Raw genomic sequence first — 21,591 nt, 5'->3', positions numbered from 1 at the left:
TACTGATAGCTAATTTTAGCACAGTCCATCGCATCTTTATGATTATTGCAACTAATAATCCCTGAAAGACATAATGACACTTAGTTATATAGTATACAAACAAATCAAACATGATTTTTTTTTTGTTTTTAATATTAAAAGAAAGAATTAATTTCTCATACTTCAACAGATGTAGGGGAGAGTGGGGCACAGTGGCCCTCATTTTTTCTTTGGCGATTTTCGAACTATTTACTACGCTATTTCAACTTCTAAAGCATATGAATACATTGTAAGAGAGACGAACTTTTTATTTCTTGCCAAAGAATTTGCTCAATGGGAATATTTTTCCTGTGAGCCAGGTTTTTTAAAAAAAAAATTTTGTCCCACTGTGCCCCGACGTCGGTATACAGTGGGACGGTGGTTGGGTCACAGTGGGACACTGAGGAGGAAATAATTTATAAAGAACAAAACACCATCAGGAAATAAATTTTGCTAAAATATCGAGCCCTTATTCGTCCTTCAAAGCTACTGGATATTCCATTGTGTGAGATCTTCACTAAATCGGTAGTGTCTGGAAGCTCTTACCGTGCCGCCAACTTTAACTGGAGCTTCAAGGCGACAGACTACATCTTCTTCATCCAGCCCGAATGTGCTTTCTTCATCTTCGGGGAAAACAAAAGCGGAATTTGTTGCTTTCGACGGGATTCTTTGCATAAATATAACTTCAAATTCCTTCTCGTCGTCGTCCTTGTCAAGAATTTTACCGACGTAATGCAACGCGTTTCCACCACGCCTTCTACTGAATTTAATAATGGCAAAATCCCCCACAGCTGCCACCCGATCTACACTATCGCCTACACGCGAATCAACTTTACTTTCCAGATCGCTATCGTCATTCAAGGGGACAGATGATTCACAACTGCTCGTTTCAGCAGGTGCCGCAGCCTTCTTTCGCTTGGGGTTCTTCTTAGAGCTTTTGATTTTGGATTGTCAGTTAGTCAATTTAGCTGTTAAAGCCTCTTTCACCGGCGTATCCGTGAGAACAAGCGTCTTTGAGCTCTTTCTCCCACACTTTTTTCTTCGTGGACAGGCTTTGTTTTCTTCTGGTGGGAAATGTGCAGTAGTGCCGGAGGTCCCAGGCAAAGAGCTTACATCGGCGTTGATTGGCGCAGCCTGACACTCTTCGCTATCATCTTCTTTTGGTTCTGGGCGATCTGTAACAAAGGAAGACAAGAACTCATGGTCGCCAAATATATCTCGATCGAACGGAAATATTCCAGACACCCGAAATCCCGACTGAATATTTTCAGGCGTGAACGCGCGAATGTATGCTGTTTTAGCAACTCCGGCGATATCGTTAGAGTTTTGCCTGCATGTTCTGGAAGAGTTAGCCACCCATCAACGGCGTTATTGTAGTAATGTTTCAGCGGCCCGTATACTGACCTGTCCAGAGGCTGTAGTTTGTGACTACAGTGGGGTGGAAATGTGAGGAGAACCAGACCATTTTCCTTTGCGTAATTGAGAGAATCAATCGTGATGTGACTCTTGTGGTTGTCCATTAGTAATAGTGCGGGAGTTGAAGGTGTGCAGTTTGCATGTTTTACGAAATGTTTCATCCATGAAAGAAAGATTTCTGAATTTATCCAACCAGATTTGTTTGCAAACCGAGCTGCACCAAGTGGCGCACCTCTCAGCATATGTTCTCTGAAGTTGACTCTAGGAAAAATGAAGCACGGAGGTATGGAGTTTCCTAGTGCATTGACTGCTCCTATCATTGTCACAAGAAGTCCCCCTTCGGCCGAAGTAATCTTTCCCACTTGCTTTATACCTGTTTCGGCAATGATCTTGAACGGTAGTTAACCCGGTTTCGTCCATGTTATATATGGAATTTGGCTCAAACTTGTTACGCTTCATTACGGAATCAAGGTTATCAAAGAATTCGCCAACATTTTTCCTGTTGAAACTGGTAGCTCTCGACAAACTTGTGGCTTCTGGTTTGCGCAGAGAGAGTTTAGGATGACGCTGCATGAATCCGTACAGCCAGTCGCTTCCTGCCCTACTGTTCTCAACCCATGACCGCGGAATGTTTGTTCCATTTTTAACTGCCATTTTATACGCTAGCTCTCGAACCTCGTCTTTTCGAAGCCCGTAGTGGTGTCTGGATGCCTGTAGCAGATAACTCGAAAGCTCACCTTCTTCCTCATCCGAAAATATTCTTCTTACCGTGTAGTTAGGACGAAAATACTCGAGGCTATCTGAGGGCGCTGAGTCGGACACAGAACTTTCTGACATAAACTTCAGTTTTTCGACGTACCTTGATAGGGTTGTTTTGGGAATGGCATTTTCTCTTGCAGTTGTACGCAGTTTTTTGCCTTCATGAATCACCTGCTCCGCTGCTCTCTTCATTACCAATGGATCGATCTGTCCTATGGAGGTTTTTCTTTTCCTTTTACGTGGCATTTTGCTAGTTGTTTATTTAAATCAATTAGGATTGCTCTGAAATAGGAAGCCAATCCAACATTGCAACTAGCAAGCAGGAGCGGGGACAGAAGGTAGGCTACTCTAGGTCCCTCAAACCTTACAGAGCTGTGGAGGGGTTTAGTGGGACACGTCCCAGTGTGTACTCGTGGTTGATGTCCCACTGTGCCCAAGCCCACCATTTTGGGATAATTGACCCTCTCACGACAAGTAGGCTAGAGTGCCGATCTATCTTATACCCCGTCATAAGCCACTGTGGGGCACCTACCAGGCATGCCAATATGGGCGACAAAAGTCATGCGGGCTGCAGTTTAGAAGAAAAAACTCCGGCAATTTATTTTTACTTTGGCCCCCTAAAAACAACGAAAGTCTCCTAACTTTTTCCAATACGACCTACCGGCGCAAATAAATTTCCTAGAGGACAGGCTTGACCGTGACTTTTTTCAGTTTGGTCACGTGCCCGGTACGACCACCGGTGTCGCTAGTGAGTGGATTGGGCCACTGTGCCCCATGGGCCACCGTGCCCCACTCTCCCCTAAGTCACAAAAAATGATTTTTGAATGTCTTTGCTCTATTTATTAATATCGTTTTAAATTTAGCTTTTTTCTTGTCAACTTGAAATTAAATTTGTTAAATTAGCTACTGACTACGTTATTTATTTCGTTCGGTTCCTTTTAAGTTTCACCTGTTTTTTTTTTAATCTTCGTTATTTTCAATAAACGTGCATATCATTGGTTCAATTCGCATTACTCAGAGTGGTGGTGTGAGGGTTAATTAGGCAAGTAAGTTTAGGATGATCTTTAGTGTTACAACTTGTCTTGTTGTAGTTGAGGTTAGCATCTGTGCTCCTGTAAAGATCGGAGACATCCAATAAACTGCTTTTGTCGAGTACATATACTTACTTGGTTGTCGAATTACAAACGCTCTGGTTCAGTACAACTGAAGTTGTATAAAGTATTTACAATCAAGTGCATGGCATCGGTGCTGACGCATATTTTTTTGTAAATCACCTTTACCATTTTTTACAGTGTAGGCAATCAACATTTCAATTTCTTAACAGCAAGAGAGAAACACTATCGGTTGGTTTACAATAGCGGTAATACTAATTCTGTGGGAAGCACCTTTAGCATTCCTAAATCAGAGGCCTATTTCATAATTTGACTCGAAGTAGGGGCCCCGCTTTATTTTTTTGTTCCTCCCTTTGTAGGTCCATTTAGAAATTAATGTACAATCTTAATATATTATTATTACTTTATTAAATATCAAGATGAATTCACCGTTTGCAAAGTAACTTCAATATTTGAATTGAGGCATAGAGCAATTTTCTCTTTTGATTTGATCATGTTAGTTAAATGAAATCATTGAGCTCAAATATAAATGTATTTGCTATTTATATGACATAATTGATTTCAAGTGAAATATCCAATTTTTGTTTACAGTTTTATATGGCATGGAAATATTATTTTCTTCATACCAGTTATATAGAATTAACTGGATCAAAACACTTCACAAAATTGATATATGCATCCACATTGCCTTTCGTTACTTTCACATTACCGCGTACAATCTCATCATTCAATTCCGTATATTCAGCTTGTATATTACGATATACATCGGATGTGGTGGATAACGAAACATCTCCGATGACTTCATCTAACACAGTCTCCGTGATGTCACAAACGCTGTTGCGTAATGTCACTACAAAAGTTTTCTCCATATCAGTGAATACTAATACGATGACGTAATTTTCGTGTTGACATTCTAAACCTTTCACTTTTAAGCATTGTAACTCCAGAATTTTGTCAATCGGAGATCTTTTTATAGAAAATGCTCTGGATTCCTTCGACCGCACAAGCGATAAGTTTTTCTCTATTTCCATCGCGTATGTGAGATAGTAATTTCTTCCATTTGCACTAACTTCTTCAACTCCAAGGGCTGTTAAAGCACTAATTTTAATTCGGCGAGCGGTTTCAATGACGGAGTCTTCCAGGCCATCTAGAACAAGAATGGAGTCTACAAGCTCTAACGCCCATTTGTCTTCAGTGACTAAATGCTTTCCTGTCGAAATGTAATGGCTGTGTGAGTTTTTATGAGATATTTCGGCTTCTTGAAGCATAACTTCAATAGGACAGGCTTTGTTTGTTTGGGCGTTTACTAGTAAACGTACAAGTCGTACAGAACGATCAATCTCGCTCATCGGATGCAAGTCCTTGGGGTCACCACTAAACCATCCCATCATGTTGGTGAAAACTCCTTTAATGGACCATTCGACAGTTCCGTAATGTTGCTGTAAGAAAGGGTGTTCAAACAATTTATCAGGTAGTTGAACTTCTTCGACAATTTCCCCAGGCAGGTATCCTTTGTTTATGAGCCGTATCGTCTGGTCATTCACATATTTTATAGCGTCTCTATATACCAACAAGGTATCATAAACTTCTTTTCTTCCTACAATCGGTCTAGTGTGAGACATAACCAAATATTTCGCTCCTAGGGCTCGTGTTCTGTCCAAACTTTGATACCACTGCTTGCAATCTCGTGCTGGACTGCCCCTGATTGCATACAGGTTTGGAAACGTTTTGTAGATGTTATCGCCCGGCATTGCAACTCCTTCATTTGGAAGCCATACTGTGATCTGATCATCTGTCTCACCAGGTGTGAAAAGCAACTCAAATTCAATGCCTTAAATAAACCACCATCAAAAGATATAGTTTAGTACTAGAATCATTTCAAAATTTCCAATCCCTGAGTATATATAAATATATTTGGTCAGAGTATAGTCTGTTTTGATCTGCAATGGTATAACTTATTGTATGAAACATTGTCTTAACTGAACAACTATGAAATAAGTTAATTTTTTATAAGACTTTTTAATTTATTTGCAAAGAACGGCATATATACAACTCAAGAATTCACCCGCTTCTATAAATTTCTCCCGGTCAGAAAATGTAATCGTCGGTCTTCCTGTGTATCGAGCATTAGATGAGTCCGATCTGAACTCTGGTCCTAATCCGGATCCGGTTCTGGCGCCTTCAAACTTAGGAAGTAGATGTCCAAGCTGCCTTAGAGCTCGTTTCATAGTAATCTCAAACATCGGATCAACTAAATGGTAAAAAAAATAGTCAGAAAATGTATGTATTCCAGATTTTATTGGTCATTTTTTTTTCAATCTTACAATCAATTACTCACATAAATATAGACTCCAACATTTAGATCTGAACACGTAAACAAACAAGAACCAAAACACCGAGGAAACCAAATTTGTGCATGATATTTAGCATAGCAAATAGCTATGTGTTGGTCGTCTGTTCTGTGTTCCGACAACGGGGCAAGCTCTCGCTCATGAGACTTGAGACTGTAGTAAGGTGCGACATGAGCATTTTGAATTTTTCAGTCAGACATAAGAAGAAGATCAGCCAAGGATGGGCTCGATAGCAAAAAGATCCTGTTTTTGATTTCATTTAAATAGGTGTGTCTTATTAGCACCATAAAAGTATTTAAATGCTGTACTCACTAAATTACGTACTCGAATTAAATACTTACTCCTTTGGATAATGAATGATTCTGTTGTATCATGAGCATAAATATTTATGGTTGCATTTGGATACAATTTGTCCCTTTCTTCAACAATAACAAGAGTGCCTCGATAATGATCTATAAAATTATATAGAAACTGTAGCTGTATAAATAGAAATATTAGTAATTTTTACTTACTCTGGTGTTGCAAGTAATATGTTCTCCCACATTATCCAAAAATCTTTCTCATGTTCGAAGTTTGTTGTACTTGAACTGATGAAGTTTTTACATTCATTCACAACATAATATGCTTTTTATGACCAGCGTGTATTCTTGTTTTAAACTAGCCTACGTGTAACCGAATTTATATATATCGTTAATATTTTTTGCAGTATCTTTAATAAATAATAAAGTTTATACCCCCATGAAAATGTGTATAAATAACCGCTTCAACAGGTTTTGTAGTAATTTTTCGAAACTCTGTTAAAATTTCCTGCATACTGTCCGTACTTTCCGTTGTATCAACAATGATTATTCCGTCATCACCTAAAATAACACAATATCATAAGTTGTGATCATCATTCAAAGTGGAAAACGTAGACGAACATTTCTAAAACGTAGAAGAATTGAATATAGAACAAGAACATCAATATTAATTAGGAATATAAATCTCATTTAAAAGTATCTCTGTCGTTTTGTTTAAGTTCATGAAACAATCCCGTGTGCAGATTTCTTGATTTTAAATTAACATTCGATAAATAATGAGCGGAGGATAAATAATTATTTACCTTCAATCATTATTGAATTCGCTAGCGCAAACCCAATAGCTACGTAAACATTTGAACCGACTTTTAGAACTTCTCTTTTCAAGAATTCACTCCCCGTGTAGCCAACAAGTTTATCGGATGACTTTGTACGATCCGTCATTTTTGAGAGAGGATTCTCCAAGTATTCATACACATCAGCAACGTGATATCCGTCTTTACTCATCGAGACATCCAACTTTCCATTGATTGCTACGATAAAGAAGCTGACGAATGCAATTTGAGATAAGAGCCATTTTATTCTGTCCATTATTCTGTCCAATATTTAATTTATGAAACTATTGAAGCTAAACATAGGGTTGCATGAATATTATGTTTTAACAAAATTACAACCAGCAATCATATATAAAAAAATTTAACCATATAAAAAGGCAAATTGACGACATAAAATCAGTCATTTTTTATACGTTTACCTCGAATAGGAAGGAAAATTGTTGCTGAAATGGATAGGTCAGATTGTTGCAGCAATTCATGCCAAATTTCTCACTACTCTAAATTCAAATAAAAATCATTGCACCGCTCTGTTATAAAATTCTGACAATAGAATATAAAAAAGCAACTACCCCTTTTTTATCATGTTTTTGTGAATGAATGCACTCAGTCATTTGTGACTATAAAATGTTAACTATTTGCCTGTGATGATGCGCGTACCCGGTAGCTTTAATGCTTAATAAAAGTAATTGCTTGTTGTTTGAATTGAATTCAAACATTATTCAAAAATGAACAAACATTCAGTTGAATCAGAATTAAACTGCAACTATGATTGACAAAATCTGATTCATCTATTGAATGATTTGCGAAATAGATCTGAACGATTCGTTCTTAAAAATTTTCCACAGGTGAAATCGCGAGGCATTCAACCCAAGAAGCTTTCATATATATTATGTTTTACAAATGAAGTGAAACATGGTATGTTGATTGTATAATTTATCTCGTAAATTTTTCGGAGGTAAAGTATATCAAGACAAAAAAAAGATCCTGCGTGTGCAAATGAATTCGAGAAATTTCGAAACCGGTTTCAAGTTTTCATTGGAGTGATCCATTTAATTCTTCTGAACATTGATCAGCAACCCAATGTTCACAACTTTGCAAATTCTCAATGTAAGATTATCTTTTACCACGAAAGAGACCCTCTATTTGCGAGCTGTGATGTATATTTATCACCGACACATAAAAATAACGCATTACATGTTGTAGAACATATATACAACAAGAATGTAATAATTTAACAAGCGTTTGCTATAAACTAAAATACATTCTTTTCTATTGAGGTTTAAATGTATTCAACTCCGTGACCTGATTAAATACATAGCACCAATGGTTGACGAGAGGCACAAAATATTTATTCTCGCTTAACACCAAGCATTGAAACACAAATAGCCCAATCGACAGATATTTCAAACAATCTCAACGCCTTAAGTTCACAAAAATGAATCGATAATTGCACCGTTCTAGGTACAACTGCATTGTTATCTTCAAATGATATAATCAATGCCAGATGTATTTTTCTAATAAACCAATGACATTATACCGAGTACTGCCATTGGATTCAAATGTTCTTCTTCTACAAAGTGAATCCTTTGTAGAATTTAAAATATCTGGCCTGATAAACAAGAAGTGCTCAAACTAAATGAATAGCATATTATATATTACACTGCAAGGCTATGAAATTTGTTAAGATTCACGCAAGATTTTTGCTTATTGCCGATTGAATAAATTTTAAAATATTGATGCGATAGTTTGTTGAACAAGCCTACGATTTAGTAACACTATTATGTTTACCAGAATGTAAAGGCCATTACATGAATGCTTTTGTACAACATCTACAACAATTGTCAACATTTGATTCTAGAGGTTCCATTACATTTGAACCAATGACAATTGCGCCTGCATACTATTGCACCTATGGAATTTTTTTTTGTTTTACGGATATTTGACCCATACTAACCCTAACCCATGAGTTTTAGCACCCGCATACAGATTGAACCCGCGGATATAAACATGGGTTTAAATGTACGGTCACCGATTCTAGATATTGCCAACCCGACATAACATGCATATACATGAATAATACAGGTCGTTATAACACTAGATCGTGCGCTATTATGCGAATGTGTGGTGCTTTCGTTAGCTCCATTGCAAAGGTTTGCATTTATATCGCGATATAAACGGCATATCAGGCATATAAACACGTTCATATTAAATACGTAATTGTAGTTCAACGAAGCTATGTTTTTTTTTTATTGCCATGATCATTAGTTTTTTGTCAAAATTGTTTCACCAAAATTGTTCTTACTTTCAACTTTACTCAATTGCTTCGAAACTTTATATTGTCCCATAGCACTTTTAATTAAGTTGAGTGTAAGCCAGTCTTATTTGCCATTAACGCATCAAGTCCGGAAAACAAAAGTTATGAATCAACTTGGGTCAATTATTAGTCTAAATAAGGTGTAGCCTATACGTAATTGAAAAGGCAAGGAATAAATGGAAAGAAGGGTTTTCAAGAAAGAATAGCTTGAATTAGTATGCAAAGCGTGAAGGAGACTTGATAGAAATATAATTCCTAAGCAAGTAACAAGTATATAACTGACCTAACCGAAACGACTAGATTAGGATCCATTCTTCTGCAATAATATTAAAATATACATATATTGAAGACGCAATCCACTACAGCTGATAATGATTAAAGATTTCCACTAAAAATCTGTAATCATTAAACTGAGTCTTGGAAATAAAAGGCGGTAGACCAATGGTACCCAATCTTTTTCGATATATTCTTCTCCCTGTTTATTTTGGATCTCTTTATTTCTTCCTCACTATTTTTGTTTTTGTTATTTCAAATTGCAGAGCATCAATAGCCAGCACTACGCAAAATTACCGCTGTGGCGTTTACAAAGTTTGAATAGTATGCATGAATACGTTTTCCAATAATTCTAAATAACTCTATATTATTAAAAATATGTCGAATACAAAGTATTATTTCTGTATTCTCAGAAAAAAATCTTGGAAATCATGGAAGACTTGAAAGTCCAATTGCACAATACAATATTTACAAAATGCATAACGTAAAAGCTACAATTTTATCTTCATATAATAAAGCGAATCCAAGGTTCAAAACACCGCTATTCATTCATTATCGTTATTCTACTCAACACAATTTTATCTTCATACAATAGTATAATATTACTTTTTCAAAAATATTCGTATCAACTTAAAAATTTCTTACAATTTTTATTTCATATGATTGTCTTCAGTAGCGGAAGACTCAAAATAAGTTTGATCACCAGATTCAGAAACTGTTGATCGTGTAAGATGAGGAAGCAGATATACGTGGAAGGTAATAACACTTCGTATGAAATAAAGTAACACAGAAGCTTTATCGGATTAAAAACCTGCTGGTCATTCTACTGTCACGCAAATTTGATAATTATTTAAGTTTTCCCCTTATTTCACGCCGGTTGCGTGATCATTCCATTCTGTTTTTGCAATATTATGTTTGCTCTTATATATATTTGTGATTATTACAATTCATAAAATAAAAGACAATTAAATCCTATGCACAGAGGTTTCTCGATCCTCTGGAATGTTTCAATGTGGTTCTGCTCCAACAAAAAGATTGAAAACGAACGCTGTAACTAATTATACAGTGTGGGCTAAAAGTAGAAAAACAGTTATTTTAAACTGCTTCCCTACTTTGGTCCACTCTATATATATCAATAAAAGTGCACTATAGTGAAATAACGTTCATTGAAAAAAATTTTAAATACGTCTTCATTTTCCTTTCTTTTTCGATTTCTTTTTATTTTTCTTCTTCTCTTTTTTCTTTTTTCGCTTTGAATCTTCTTCAACATCACTTCTCTCATCTTCCTCTCTTTCGTCCATTGTCGGAATCGGTTCTGGTAAATTAACATTTTCTAGAGTATTCATTGAATTTGGGAGAGTTGCTTCTTGAAACGTCTTATCCGTTCCGTGTAACTGGTCACCAGGTACGTTACCATGATGTGAAGCACCGGACGGATCTACTCCTACTGCTGGGAATAGATGAGATGGTTTTATTCGAGGTGCTGAACGTTGTCTCTCTGGCGCTCTTATCATCTGAGAAGCGATTTCCAAATCTTCTGAATATATACTATCTGCGTCTCCTGCATTAGGAGGCAATATAGTACGAGTTCTTCCAGATGACGGAGGACTGGAATATATAATATTAATTGAGCAAGATAACAATCTGTTTATGCAAAATTCAACATGCGCCAAATAACTTGCATTGTAATAATGGGATCAATAATTGGGTATGTCTCGACATACAATAACTTTTGAGATATCACGCTCTCCAATAAAATGAACTATGAAGGATTTGTTCCCAATTTACACACGATAATCATTTTGTTTTACAAGGTTTTCATGCAACCGTGGTGAGAAGCTATAATGTTTGTTGGGAAGAGATGGAATTTCCCGGGTTCGGTATGGCCTAGCGAGTTAAGACACCCAGGGTGAAGTAGTGCGCATGTGATTAACCTGCGATACCAACATAGTTCAAGTACAACGCTCCAATGTCACTCGGCTATTGCGCCAAACAATGCTTCTCGGTAAAATTCAGTTAAAAATCAAGTTTTTATATATAATTAACTGTATAATATTACCGTGGTAAAGCACTAGAGCCGCGTGTAGAATACAGATCATCAATATCTTTGTGAACTGATGCAATATCATCCATCTGTGCTTGGCGGAGAAAGTCTTAAAATTAAGTATGAAACGTGAAAACATTGCTCAAAAGTGATGTTCTGCGAAATCTTTAGAGATGTGTACTCTAATGTGTAAAAACCGCTAATAAAAGTTGATAATTTCAAAATCGAAGAAATATCAATAAAAGCAACGAAAATTAAACAAGTAACAATCAAGTCTAACTATGAAATGATATTTACCTTAAGAAGAAGGAATTATGACTGAATTCGAACCTATTTTCGACTCGCAATTTCTTACAATGAGAACTCTTATGTGTTTATAAAATTTGGACAGAATATGTGCCACTCTTTAGAAAATTATAGTAGTAACAGCGGTTTTTTACCCATATTATGAAGTGGAAAATTTGTTGCCAAATTATCTCTGACTTGTTGGCCTTCTTCGTAACTTTTCTTTTGCTCACGACCTAAGTTTCTTGCCTATAAGAAAACAAGATGTTAAATCAAGGTAATCGTTTTGTAAATGTATTTGTACACAAATAAACCTATTGGAATAAAAATCCAAGGCGTTATTTTACCTCCTCAATCCCTCCATACATTTGATCCATAAGATGTCCATCGTTTTGCAATCCGAGTCGCCTTAATTTAGCTTGTCGTTCCGGGCTCATATACATACTGAATACAAATAGAATGATGAAATTTGAATGAAAGTATCAAAATGTAATAAATATCAATATAATAATATCAATATGTAGCCTTAATGATGGGCATCAAAGAAAGCGTGTGGCAACATGAATATGTGATACCATACAAAAATGCCACAAGACTCAACGCTCGAGCCTCCATAGCTGTTTCTGTAGTTGGGCTTAATATAGTGTCATCATTCATTCTGTTGAAATTTAGATTTTTGACTTTGTTGATGTGAACATTGTATTGTTATTTTTACGAAATAGAATCAAAAGCTAATATTTCGCATCAAACAATCGACAGGTGTAAAGTACCGATGTAGACATTAGAACTTTGATGTCATACTTTTTCATGCTGAGTCCTTCCATTCGCCGGCCTCCAGTATTCCAGCCTGACGGTCTCATTGGTGGAGCTTCGTCTTCGTTAAATCCTGGCAAGGGTTGATTGACTATAGGTAATCTACCAACAGTATCTTCCTCTTCGAAAGCCAAATTATCTGTCTCTTCGTTTACGGGTGGTAGAAGCATTCGCAAACTATTGCTGTGTAGTAAATTATTAAAATTAGCACTTGTTACCCATTTAAAAATTTTGAATACCTCCGCGCACTTATTCTCAAAACGATCTAATTCAATCAAGACTTGCTTAAAGATATACTGCGGACAGGGAAACCAGATTTTTCTAGATCAGACTAGCTATCACAAGGTATCACCTCAGCATATGTTGATCAATTTATCCACAGTTACTTGGAATTGGACGAAACGCAATCATTATAAAAAAAAATTAAATTCAAAATAATATATAATAACGTATTATTTTACTTGGCTATTTCCTGAAACCCATTTACTCAATATTCATTTATTAAATATGGTCTATTATGAAATCCCGCAAAATGGTCACATTTGTAAATGAAAATAGAATAGACTTGAAGAAATCACAGCCGTAATTCGTGATGTACCTGTACATATTTGAGCAAACACTATCCCAGAAATAATATTCTTGTCTCCCGCGACCGTCTTGAGGAAATTGAACAAACGTTTTTTCCACCATCAGAAATTGTAGGCACTGAGGCATAGTTGACCAAGCTATGGCATCAAGAATTAATAAAATGACAGAATCTTTTGGATCTCGAACCATGCGTTCCCGAATGATCTGAATAATAATTGGAAATTTCATTCACACAGGAGTATAAAACGACAATTGGATATTGTATTAAGGATGTCTCAAAATGTCATACCCCACGTGTACCACTTGTCCCACGTGCCCCGATTGTGTAACTTGTCTCGCGTGCCCCACTTGAGAGAAGCGTAAGGCAAACGGGACGAGTGGGACATGTGAGGCAAGTAGAACATGTGTTGAACACGTGAATCACGGCGTTTTTAAAACACCGTCTTATTAATCATATATTGCCGAAATAGCTAGAATGTTTATAGCAGTCATGACTCTGGTCTGAGTTCTGGTATTTTTCAATCCTGTGTTTTGAATCCACACATTATATTGGTATAAATGAGCGCGTTTACTTGTATAGGCTTTGTAAAATACCCAAGATGGGGTTTTTGCCTATAGGCCCATACACCATACGGGATGTATATTTTGGAAAAGTTAAGTCAGACATTTATACTTTGTCACAAGTTGTTGCACTTATAACTTTAAGCAATGAGTACTAAAATCTTTTAGTGGTACGAAATAAACATTTCCGAATAGTATGGAATCTGTGCCTACACTAAAAATGTTTGCAGATGTTCAACATTGCACTAAAACTAAAAGTAGTTTTGATTTTATTCTGATTATGCAAGTAATTTTACAGTCAAAATTTAGTAAACACATAGAAAAACAATATGAAAAATGTACTCATTTAACCTTCTAAATCCACAGGACAAATGTTTACGAAACTGTATCCGTGTTTTACAAGTATATCAAACCTCATTCACAAGACAATAAGTAAATATCCTTACATTCAAAACTAGTATGCAAGGTTCTTCTTCAACAAAATTGTGTGTGATGACGAGAACAATTTTTCTGTTTGAATCTATACATTTTGACAAACGTTCAATCTGTATTAAATGAAAATAATTATTTTTGCGTGCTATCAATCAAGAGCAGTGTTTTATAACATTGTGGGCCACATGTGAAGAATCATCTCATAGCCCGTTTTAATAGCCATTTCGGCAACAAACACATACAAATTACACAACAAACCAAGAAATATTGCCGGTTTGACTGCAGCAATCAACGATTGTACGGGTATTCGTGAAAATCAAGTTTCAATGTAAGTAACTCCGCGAGTTAAGTAGGGTTCGAATCATGATGTTATAGTATATACATCAAAATCAACACAACCCACAGAAACAACATGATGGGAAATTACTGGTAGGCAATATTATTCAACTATAGCAGCGCTTGTATGGTAAACTTTTTCTTATCAATTGTCATGAAATGTCATTTGAGAAACGGACCTCATATCTAATAATTTGTTATTACATGGCATGCCAAGCTCCTCCTACCTTGATGCTCTGTCCAATGGTAAAAACGTTCATGTTAAGTTTTCTAGGTGGTACGTTAAGTTTTTTCTTGCTTGATTGACTGAAACCTTCTTCTCGATAACGATGAACCTCCGGTATCATTTTGTTTATTATCCATTTTTGATCTTTAGTATTACACAGTATCGCAGCATCATTGAGGAGAGCGTTTTTCTTTAAAAAACAAACAAAATTTGGAAGATATGGGATTAATTTTTAAAGCTCCTTCAATTACATAGAAAATACAAATCATTTTGATGTGTGTATAAATTTCGGACTACGAATTTGGTTGACCAAATTTTAAAGTCTTAGTAGAGCCTCTTTGGCAGCAAAGGTATGAAAATACTGAGATATTTGCACATAGCCTTCATTAGTTCATGGCACAAAAACACTGATAATATATGTGTGAGATCCACAACAAACAAATGCATAATTTCTGGACCCACCCGGACAAGTGTATCACTCGCATAATCAAAATTTCTTCTGGAGTCTTTTGTTACGTGCCTCGTATAATTTCCTTCTTTTTTTCGGCAGCAGCATTTACAACAACATGAACAAGATTCTTTGTCGCTTTCATCATCAACAATCCCTCTCTCGGCTCTTAATTTTGCTCGTTTCTTTGCATCTCTTCTGAATGCCACTACGATAACGATCACTATTAATATGATTATAAGACCAAGACTTGCCGGAGCAGCAATTGCCCAGATGTTTATTGAACCGTCTTCGCCGCAAACAACTTCATCCAAATCCAATGTCATCAGAGGTTTTCCTTTGAGTTTGAGCGGGAAAGTGCATGCGTAGTAAACTGAAAACAAAAGTATGGTTGAAATGTGATTTTTCATTATGACATTTCCTGGAGTCAAGTTAAAGATTCTGATTTATCGTGAATTGTTACGAAGGAATTCCATTTAAGCTCAAAACAACTCACAACGCTGACTAAGCAGTTCCTATTAGGTAAGAAGATTTGGTGGGCCCAATTCATTACACATAAGATAATTTAATGAAGCGCATCTATGACCCTCAACCTGTGAAAGACGTCAACTTGGTTAGGGACAACCTTCACCATTATCATTATGCCTTCTTGTATATGTGATAAAAAAGACTGATGATTTACCTGAGTAAGCATGCAGGTTGATAAAATCGACTTCGTTCGAATGATATCCAAGAAGTTGTAAAAGAGGTTTGATATCACAGTTACATCTCCACGGATTTCCAGAGAAATCTGCTTTTTCTAGAGATGGCAACTTACGACGACTTATTTTTCCGACATTCTCGAGAACATTGTATTGAAGATACAACTCTGTTACAAGTATAAGAATAACAGTTTAAAATAAATGTTTCCCCGGGCATCGAGTTCCTTGCATATTTTCATAAAATTGAGGAAAGTTTCAAACGTGACGTAACAATAGAATGTTTAGCCGCTCAGACACCATGATTATGCTATCTCGTCAGTTTTTCGCTATTTTTCCGAAACTGAGATATTAGCTCGTATGTATGGTTTTCGCTGGCTATTGGTCAGTTTTTCGTTATTTATTCGAAATTGTGATATTCATAAACCGAACCTTTTAATAGTCATTTTGTTCACCGGTGAGTTCTAGTTAGTTGCCGTTATAAAAAAGTTAGTTGTAGTCGAAAAATGTGCGTTAGACTAGACTTAAATTGGACATCAATACTTCCGAATGGCAAATGTTCAAATACAGAATCAACAGGATGGTTAAAAAACATGTAAACCAGTTTGCAAGAGCCAACTCGCGAAAATTACTCTCAGTCTCAACTACTTTCAAAATGGAAAATCCTGCAATGTATAGCATACCTGTATAGCATATGATGATTTTTATAGCATCAAGGTTCGGGGAGACAGAAGGCCGTGAAATATATAAAACAAATTAATGCTATGACTGTTAAGTCCGCACTTGACACAATGGCTAAACAAATATTATTCAAGGAGCGAACGCCAAAGATTTCAAACTAAATAAATAAATCTTCAAAATTTAAACATATATAAATAAACTGAATAACCAAATCACGACGCGCCTGCTGGATTATGGTATATCAAATCCTTACCTTCAAGCATGGATAATTCTTCGGTTACAAAGTGCATCATGTTATTGTCACTGAGATCTAAAACTTGCAATACACGAGGATATACGAAAGTGTGAGGATGAAACGAAGACAAACTGCAACCAGACATGTTCAAAACCTGTGATAAAATCACATAAAATAACTCGTTTCGATTACAATTGTGGCGACACAGTTAAACAAAAGCAGTATCAATAATTATATATTCGTTACTCATGGAGTATGGGAACCAAGATGGTGGACACCGGAACGTAGTATATGTATCAGTTTAGGGTTGGGCCATAATTTTATTCCAATTTTGCTTATTTCAGTTCTAATACGAGTTCGAGTACTAGCCAAGTGACTCTCGTAGTATTTGTACCTGAAATTATGGCCTAACCTGGTACACATATTACGTTCCGGTGTCCGCCATCTTGGTTCACATACTACGGGAGTACCATATATTCAACACGATGTACTAGAAATAGTGGAGTAGACTGATCCGAGGCGACAAAATGTATGGCGAAGTTCGAAAGAAATGTCGTTGAAATAGCTGGAATCAATGCCATATCAAATCTTATAATGGGTTGCTCACTTGTAGATTTTCCATATTTACAAATTCATCCATACACAAACTAGCAATAGGGTTTCCACTTAAAGTCAACACGCGCAGTTTATCCAGTCCTGACAAAGCAGTTCCAACAGGACGGGTCAGTCGACCTGAGATTATGAAAAAAAGAGAATAAAATAAACGTGATTTTTACAGACTTGAAAATAGAATGATGAAATCAATGATGACTCTATTTTTTATATCAACAGTACCGTCTCCGAATTCGTCGTATTCGTTGTTGGCAGTGACGTATAACCTCCCCCGCATATCAGATTCCTTCGCGCATTCTGTTTTCTTGATTGTTGTTATTCTAAATTTTAGAATATATTAGATAATGTGGACATGGACAAATCAGATAATACGTACATTCGAATATACATTTAGAGAAAAAAAATAGTTGATGAGATGACAACGAAATAGCACTCGCCATACAGAAGTTTTAAACTCTAAAATGGTTTTTAACTTCCTGACCCATTGCTTTAAATTTGCCGAAATATAAACTTGAGACACGAGCCAACGCTAAGAAACTTTACAATGTTATGATATCACAGAAATTGTTGCGTAATTAGGAGCATAATAAATAAATTGATCATAGTTATCAGCATAAAAAATCATACTTGTTGTTCGCAAGATTCAAGACTTCCAAACTTGGTGGAAGACCAGTAGGTACGCTTGTCAAGTCGTTCAAACTCAAATCAAGGTGTTTCAGGCGAATTGATGTTGCGAATGCTTTGTGTTCAACTGATTTTATTCGCCCCTGAAATAAAAAAATGTAAATTTGGTACGAAGCATTAATGGCGATACAAAATAGTTTATTATTGCATACAGTCACAATATTACCATTGCCCTTGCAATACTCTGCGATTCGGCGGATTGTGATTGTGCGCAATAAGATGACTGGATAACTACCGTCAAATAATGGTTGACGTTAACGCACCTATCACCTTCGGTTACGGTTTCCTAACCGGAAAAGAGGTTGTGTATCGCCCTTAACCGATTTCCACTTCTTCCGTTGGAAATATAAAATAGGTATACCATATACATATGCCTTCACTATCAAGCATAGTGCCATCTAATTCAATTATCCCTTAATATAAGATACAGAACTGAGGATATCCAACTCAATATTATTATTGAATTGGTATTAAAACCCAAATTAAATGATTAAATGATTGGGAGTTAAAAATTATGAGTGATAACAAAAAAATATCATAGAATTCACTTACTTTAGCTCTTGGACAACCACGTATTATGAGCTCTTCTAATTGGTTCAGACCTGACAATCCTGTATTCTTCAACATCTTCATGTTCAGACACGAAATATCAAGATATTTTACTGAAGTTGGTATGTGGGACGGAGGTATGGTTGTAAAAAAGTTTTGACCCATCGACAGATGAGTTAACTTTGTCATGTAAATTTCTAAATTAAAAAAGTGAATACTTTTAATTAATTCGTACTCGTAACGATATAACCTATTACCTTGAAGCGCACAAAAATTAAAAGGATATCAACTAGCCTAAAATACACCTTTTTTACCGTTTTTACTATTATGTAAATTATATTCTATATAATCTTTAAATCGGCATATTTCCCTACCTGACGGATCATAGAGCTCAGGAACTTCACGTATTTCAGTGGACGAAATATTTAAAACTTCCAAGTTGAGTGCACTTTGCCGCAGATCATTGAGAGATATGTTCTTTATTTTATTGTATGATAAATCTAAGACTCGCATTCCATTTAAATCTTCCAATGCAGTTCTTTGTATTTCCTAATCGTTGAAATAAATAAAAAAAAATATTTAATGACTATTTCGCAAAAGAATTAAAAGCTATTTTCATAATACACATAAAGTTACAATAGCATCAAGATTACAAATTCCATCTGAATATTGGTGATAGAACATATTTTATTTTGTCCCCAGATGTCTACATCATCCTTATCAATACATTGGAAAAGTCTGGTATAAACCTTTATAAAATTATATGAGAGTGTCGCAAATATACCCCATTGAGGATCGAATGACTGGGAGTTGGGAGAAAATTGGTATTCAGATCACTGGAAGTAAAATACACGAAACCTAGTTTTTAATAATATGTTTGAATTAGATTAGATGATATTCCTAGGCCTTACTTTAAAATTCAGGACAACCCTTGGAATTTATGACTCAACTCAGAATAAGGTGGATACTCGGCAGTTTACAAATTAATTATGGTAATCCAATAAAAAAGAAGGAAAATTTGGTTTGAATTTTAAAGTCCTTTCCCAGTATTCGAGGTTTGGTGGGGTTAAAGCTAATAACAGTTTCCTCGAGTTGTTAAAGATTCATATTCTATCACTTTACCTTAATTTTGTTGTGAGAAAAATCAACAATTTCGAGGTCACGCAAGTTGTCAAGCAAACCCGATTTTATAGTCATCACCATATTTCTGCTCATATTTAGAACAACGACATCTCCAGGTATATCCTGGGGAATATCAACCATTTCGGTGTTGATGCAATCGACAATTTTGTGATCTGAATAAATCATTTCAAATGCATTAAAGATATTATTATGGAGACTTCAAAAATTCAAAGTCTGTAAGGTTTGTTGTTAAAATTGTTGCGCCTCTTGTTAAATCTTGAATCAGGGGTCGGCAACCTACGGCCCACGGAGCAATAGAATCAGGCCCGCGACGCTTCGCTAAATTATAGGAACAAAGCAGCTGTTTTGACGATTATATTCTTCACGTAACCGAATTTATTGTGAGACAAGTCTAGACTAAATTATATTATAACCTAACAAGTATATAATCCACAATTACTCGTTTAATGAGCCTATAATGTAATTATAATTGAACAAATGGCAACAAAATGAGAAAAAAGATGATGCTAAGTGCAAATGGTTTAACGGCGCAGAAAATATTCAAATGGTCAATCTTCGCGCGCTGCTTAAAATTCAACTTCTGACCTGTGTGAAAAAATGTGATTCATCAGCCACTCGTTCGGTTTTTAACTTTCTAAAAATATGTGCGCCCGCCAATGACTTGCAACCTTAAATTCTGGCCCGCGGGTGACGAAAGATTGCTGAGTCCTGTCTTAGATGTATCCATTGGCACATTATCGCAAGTATGAGGCGTATTGGAATCGGGAAAATCTCGCGTGTCAATAAAACTAACTTGACGTAATGTTTTGATCACACAGAAGAAACCGTGATTTTAATTCAGATGATTCAAAAGCGCCAAAGAATTTCTAAAATTATAACCAATGACACTTATGCTGAAAATACAGGGTGTGCAATGTTTTGGATCAGAAAGACTCTTTGTCGGCTATGGCACTCATGAAAATGAGGCATATTTGGGTTGCTTCAAAGAAACTTTAATTTAACAAAACATTTTAAAATTAGCAAAGCAGAGAAAATATAGAAAGGCGTGTTTTTGTATATCGTGTTATGAAGTTACATTTCTTCTCTCGATATTTTAAATCAGTATGGCGAGATTCTTTTGAATACTGTACTTTTTACAAATTGAAGTAATAATTATTGCCAAAAAATACATATTCAAATAAATTTAAAAAACAGAACAGAACATGGTCGAATACGTAACTACGGCATATATTTAATTTATATCAAATGACAGGTTTAAAAGCGAAATATATCCTCGGGCAAAATAACGTGTCGTAAGTCGTAAAACTAGTCTGGTGAACAATACAATGAAATGTATGGCCGAATAAAGTTAACAATTAAAATGTATTGCTCACAAAACATATGCCCTCATCAACATGTATATTTTTAATTAAAATGTTTGTAAACGCTACCTCAGGTGTGCAGAGGAAATATCGTTTAAAATTGTTTTTGAAGCAAGAAATTCAACTTGCGCTCCATGGAGGAAAGATTACAACGATAGAGGAATTACAAACGGCCATGATAAATTTATTCATCAAGGATATCAATTTAAAATCGTAATGAAATGCAGGAAAATTGGCATTTACTTACCATTTTCGTAAACTTCACAGGTACAATCCTCTGGACAAGTAGTGATTCTTCTCATAATTTCACGTTTAAATAATTTCAGAGAACGGGAATGAGTTGAAGATGATGCTTCATTTATTGCCTCCAGATTTACCGAATTGCAAATCATGAAAAACACCACACAAAAACATCTCAGCCTGTACAATCCCAGCATTTCGCTGCTATTAGTATTGGTAAACTGTTACGACAAAATATTGTAGTGAGTAAAAAAACTTCACTTATCAGCTGTGTTCAATT

At 35.7% G+C, this 21,591-nt stretch overlaps 2 protein-coding genes across 2 annotated transcripts; both read right to left on the bottom strand.

Moving 5' to 3' along the window:
• Positions 1–3,732: 3,732 nt before the first annotated feature.
• Positions 3,733–9,617, bottom strand: LOC120344456 (linear primary-alkylsulfatase-like). The gene is made up of 5 exons (XM_039413685.2): positions 6,759–9,617; positions 6,391–6,516; positions 5,998–6,108; positions 5,371–5,556; positions 3,733–5,136 (listed from the first exon to the last, which is right to left on the bottom strand). Exons 1-5 carry the CDS (start codon positions 7,042–7,044, stop codon positions 3,935–3,937), a joined length of 1,911 nt encoding a protein of 636 aa, XP_039269619.2. The 5' UTR covers positions 7,045–9,617; the 3' UTR covers positions 3,733–3,934.
• Positions 9,618–9,761: 144 nt separating this feature from the next.
• Positions 9,762–21,591, bottom strand: LOC120344455 (uncharacterized). The gene is made up of 18 exons (XM_039413684.2): positions 21,319–21,591; positions 19,690–19,862; positions 18,942–19,116; positions 18,571–18,764; positions 17,962–18,101; positions 17,557–17,654; positions 17,330–17,454; positions 16,741–16,876; positions 15,791–15,976; positions 15,123–15,481; positions 14,662–14,850; positions 14,113–14,211; positions 13,116–13,309; positions 12,506–12,700; positions 12,052–12,148; positions 11,860–11,953; positions 11,435–11,528; positions 9,762–10,983 (listed from the first exon to the last, which is right to left on the bottom strand). The coding sequence occupies exons 1-18, from the start codon at positions 21,506–21,508 to the stop codon at positions 10,566–10,568; spliced, it is 3,156 nt and encodes a 1,051-aa protein (XP_039269618.2). The 5' UTR covers positions 21,509–21,591; the 3' UTR covers positions 9,762–10,565.

This window comes from Styela clava, chromosome 5 (assembly GCF_964204865.1).
Source record: "Styela clava chromosome 5, kaStyClav1.hap1.2, whole genome shotgun sequence".
Classification (NCBI taxonomy): domain Eukaryota; kingdom Metazoa; phylum Chordata; class Ascidiacea; order Stolidobranchia; family Styelidae; genus Styela; species Styela clava.
This window is presented reverse-complemented; position numbering and strand designations above follow the sequence as displayed.

What these genes read in the sequence shown, in the direction of transcription:
- LOC120344456 (XM_039413685.2), bottom strand. Translation starts at nt 7,044, where the DNA reads ATGGACAGAATAAAATGGCTCTTATCTCAAATTGCATTCGTCAGCTTC. An exon ending in TTATACACATTTTCATGGGG is followed by an intron (nt 6,109 to 6,390) that starts GTATAAACTTTA and finishes ATAATTTTATAG; the next exon opens with ATCATTATCGAGGCACTCTT. An exon ending in ATCATTCATTATCCAAAGGA is followed by an intron (nt 5,557 to 5,997) that starts GTAAGTATTTAA and finishes TTTACCATTTAG; the next exon opens with TTGATCCGATGTTTGAGATT.
- LOC120344455 (XM_039413684.2), bottom strand. Translation starts at nt 21,508, where the DNA reads ATGCTGGGATTGTACAGGCTGAGATGTTTTTGTGTGGTGTTTTTCATG. An exon ending in TAAATATGGAAAATCTACAA is followed by an intron (nt 16,877 to 17,329) that starts GTGAGCAACCCA and finishes ATTTTATCACAG; the next exon opens with GTTTTGAACATGTCTGGTTG. An exon ending in TGTATGGAGGGATTGAGGAG is followed by an intron (nt 11,954 to 12,051) that starts GTAAAATAACGC and finishes GTTTTCTTATAG; the next exon opens with GCAAGAAACTTAGGTCGTGA.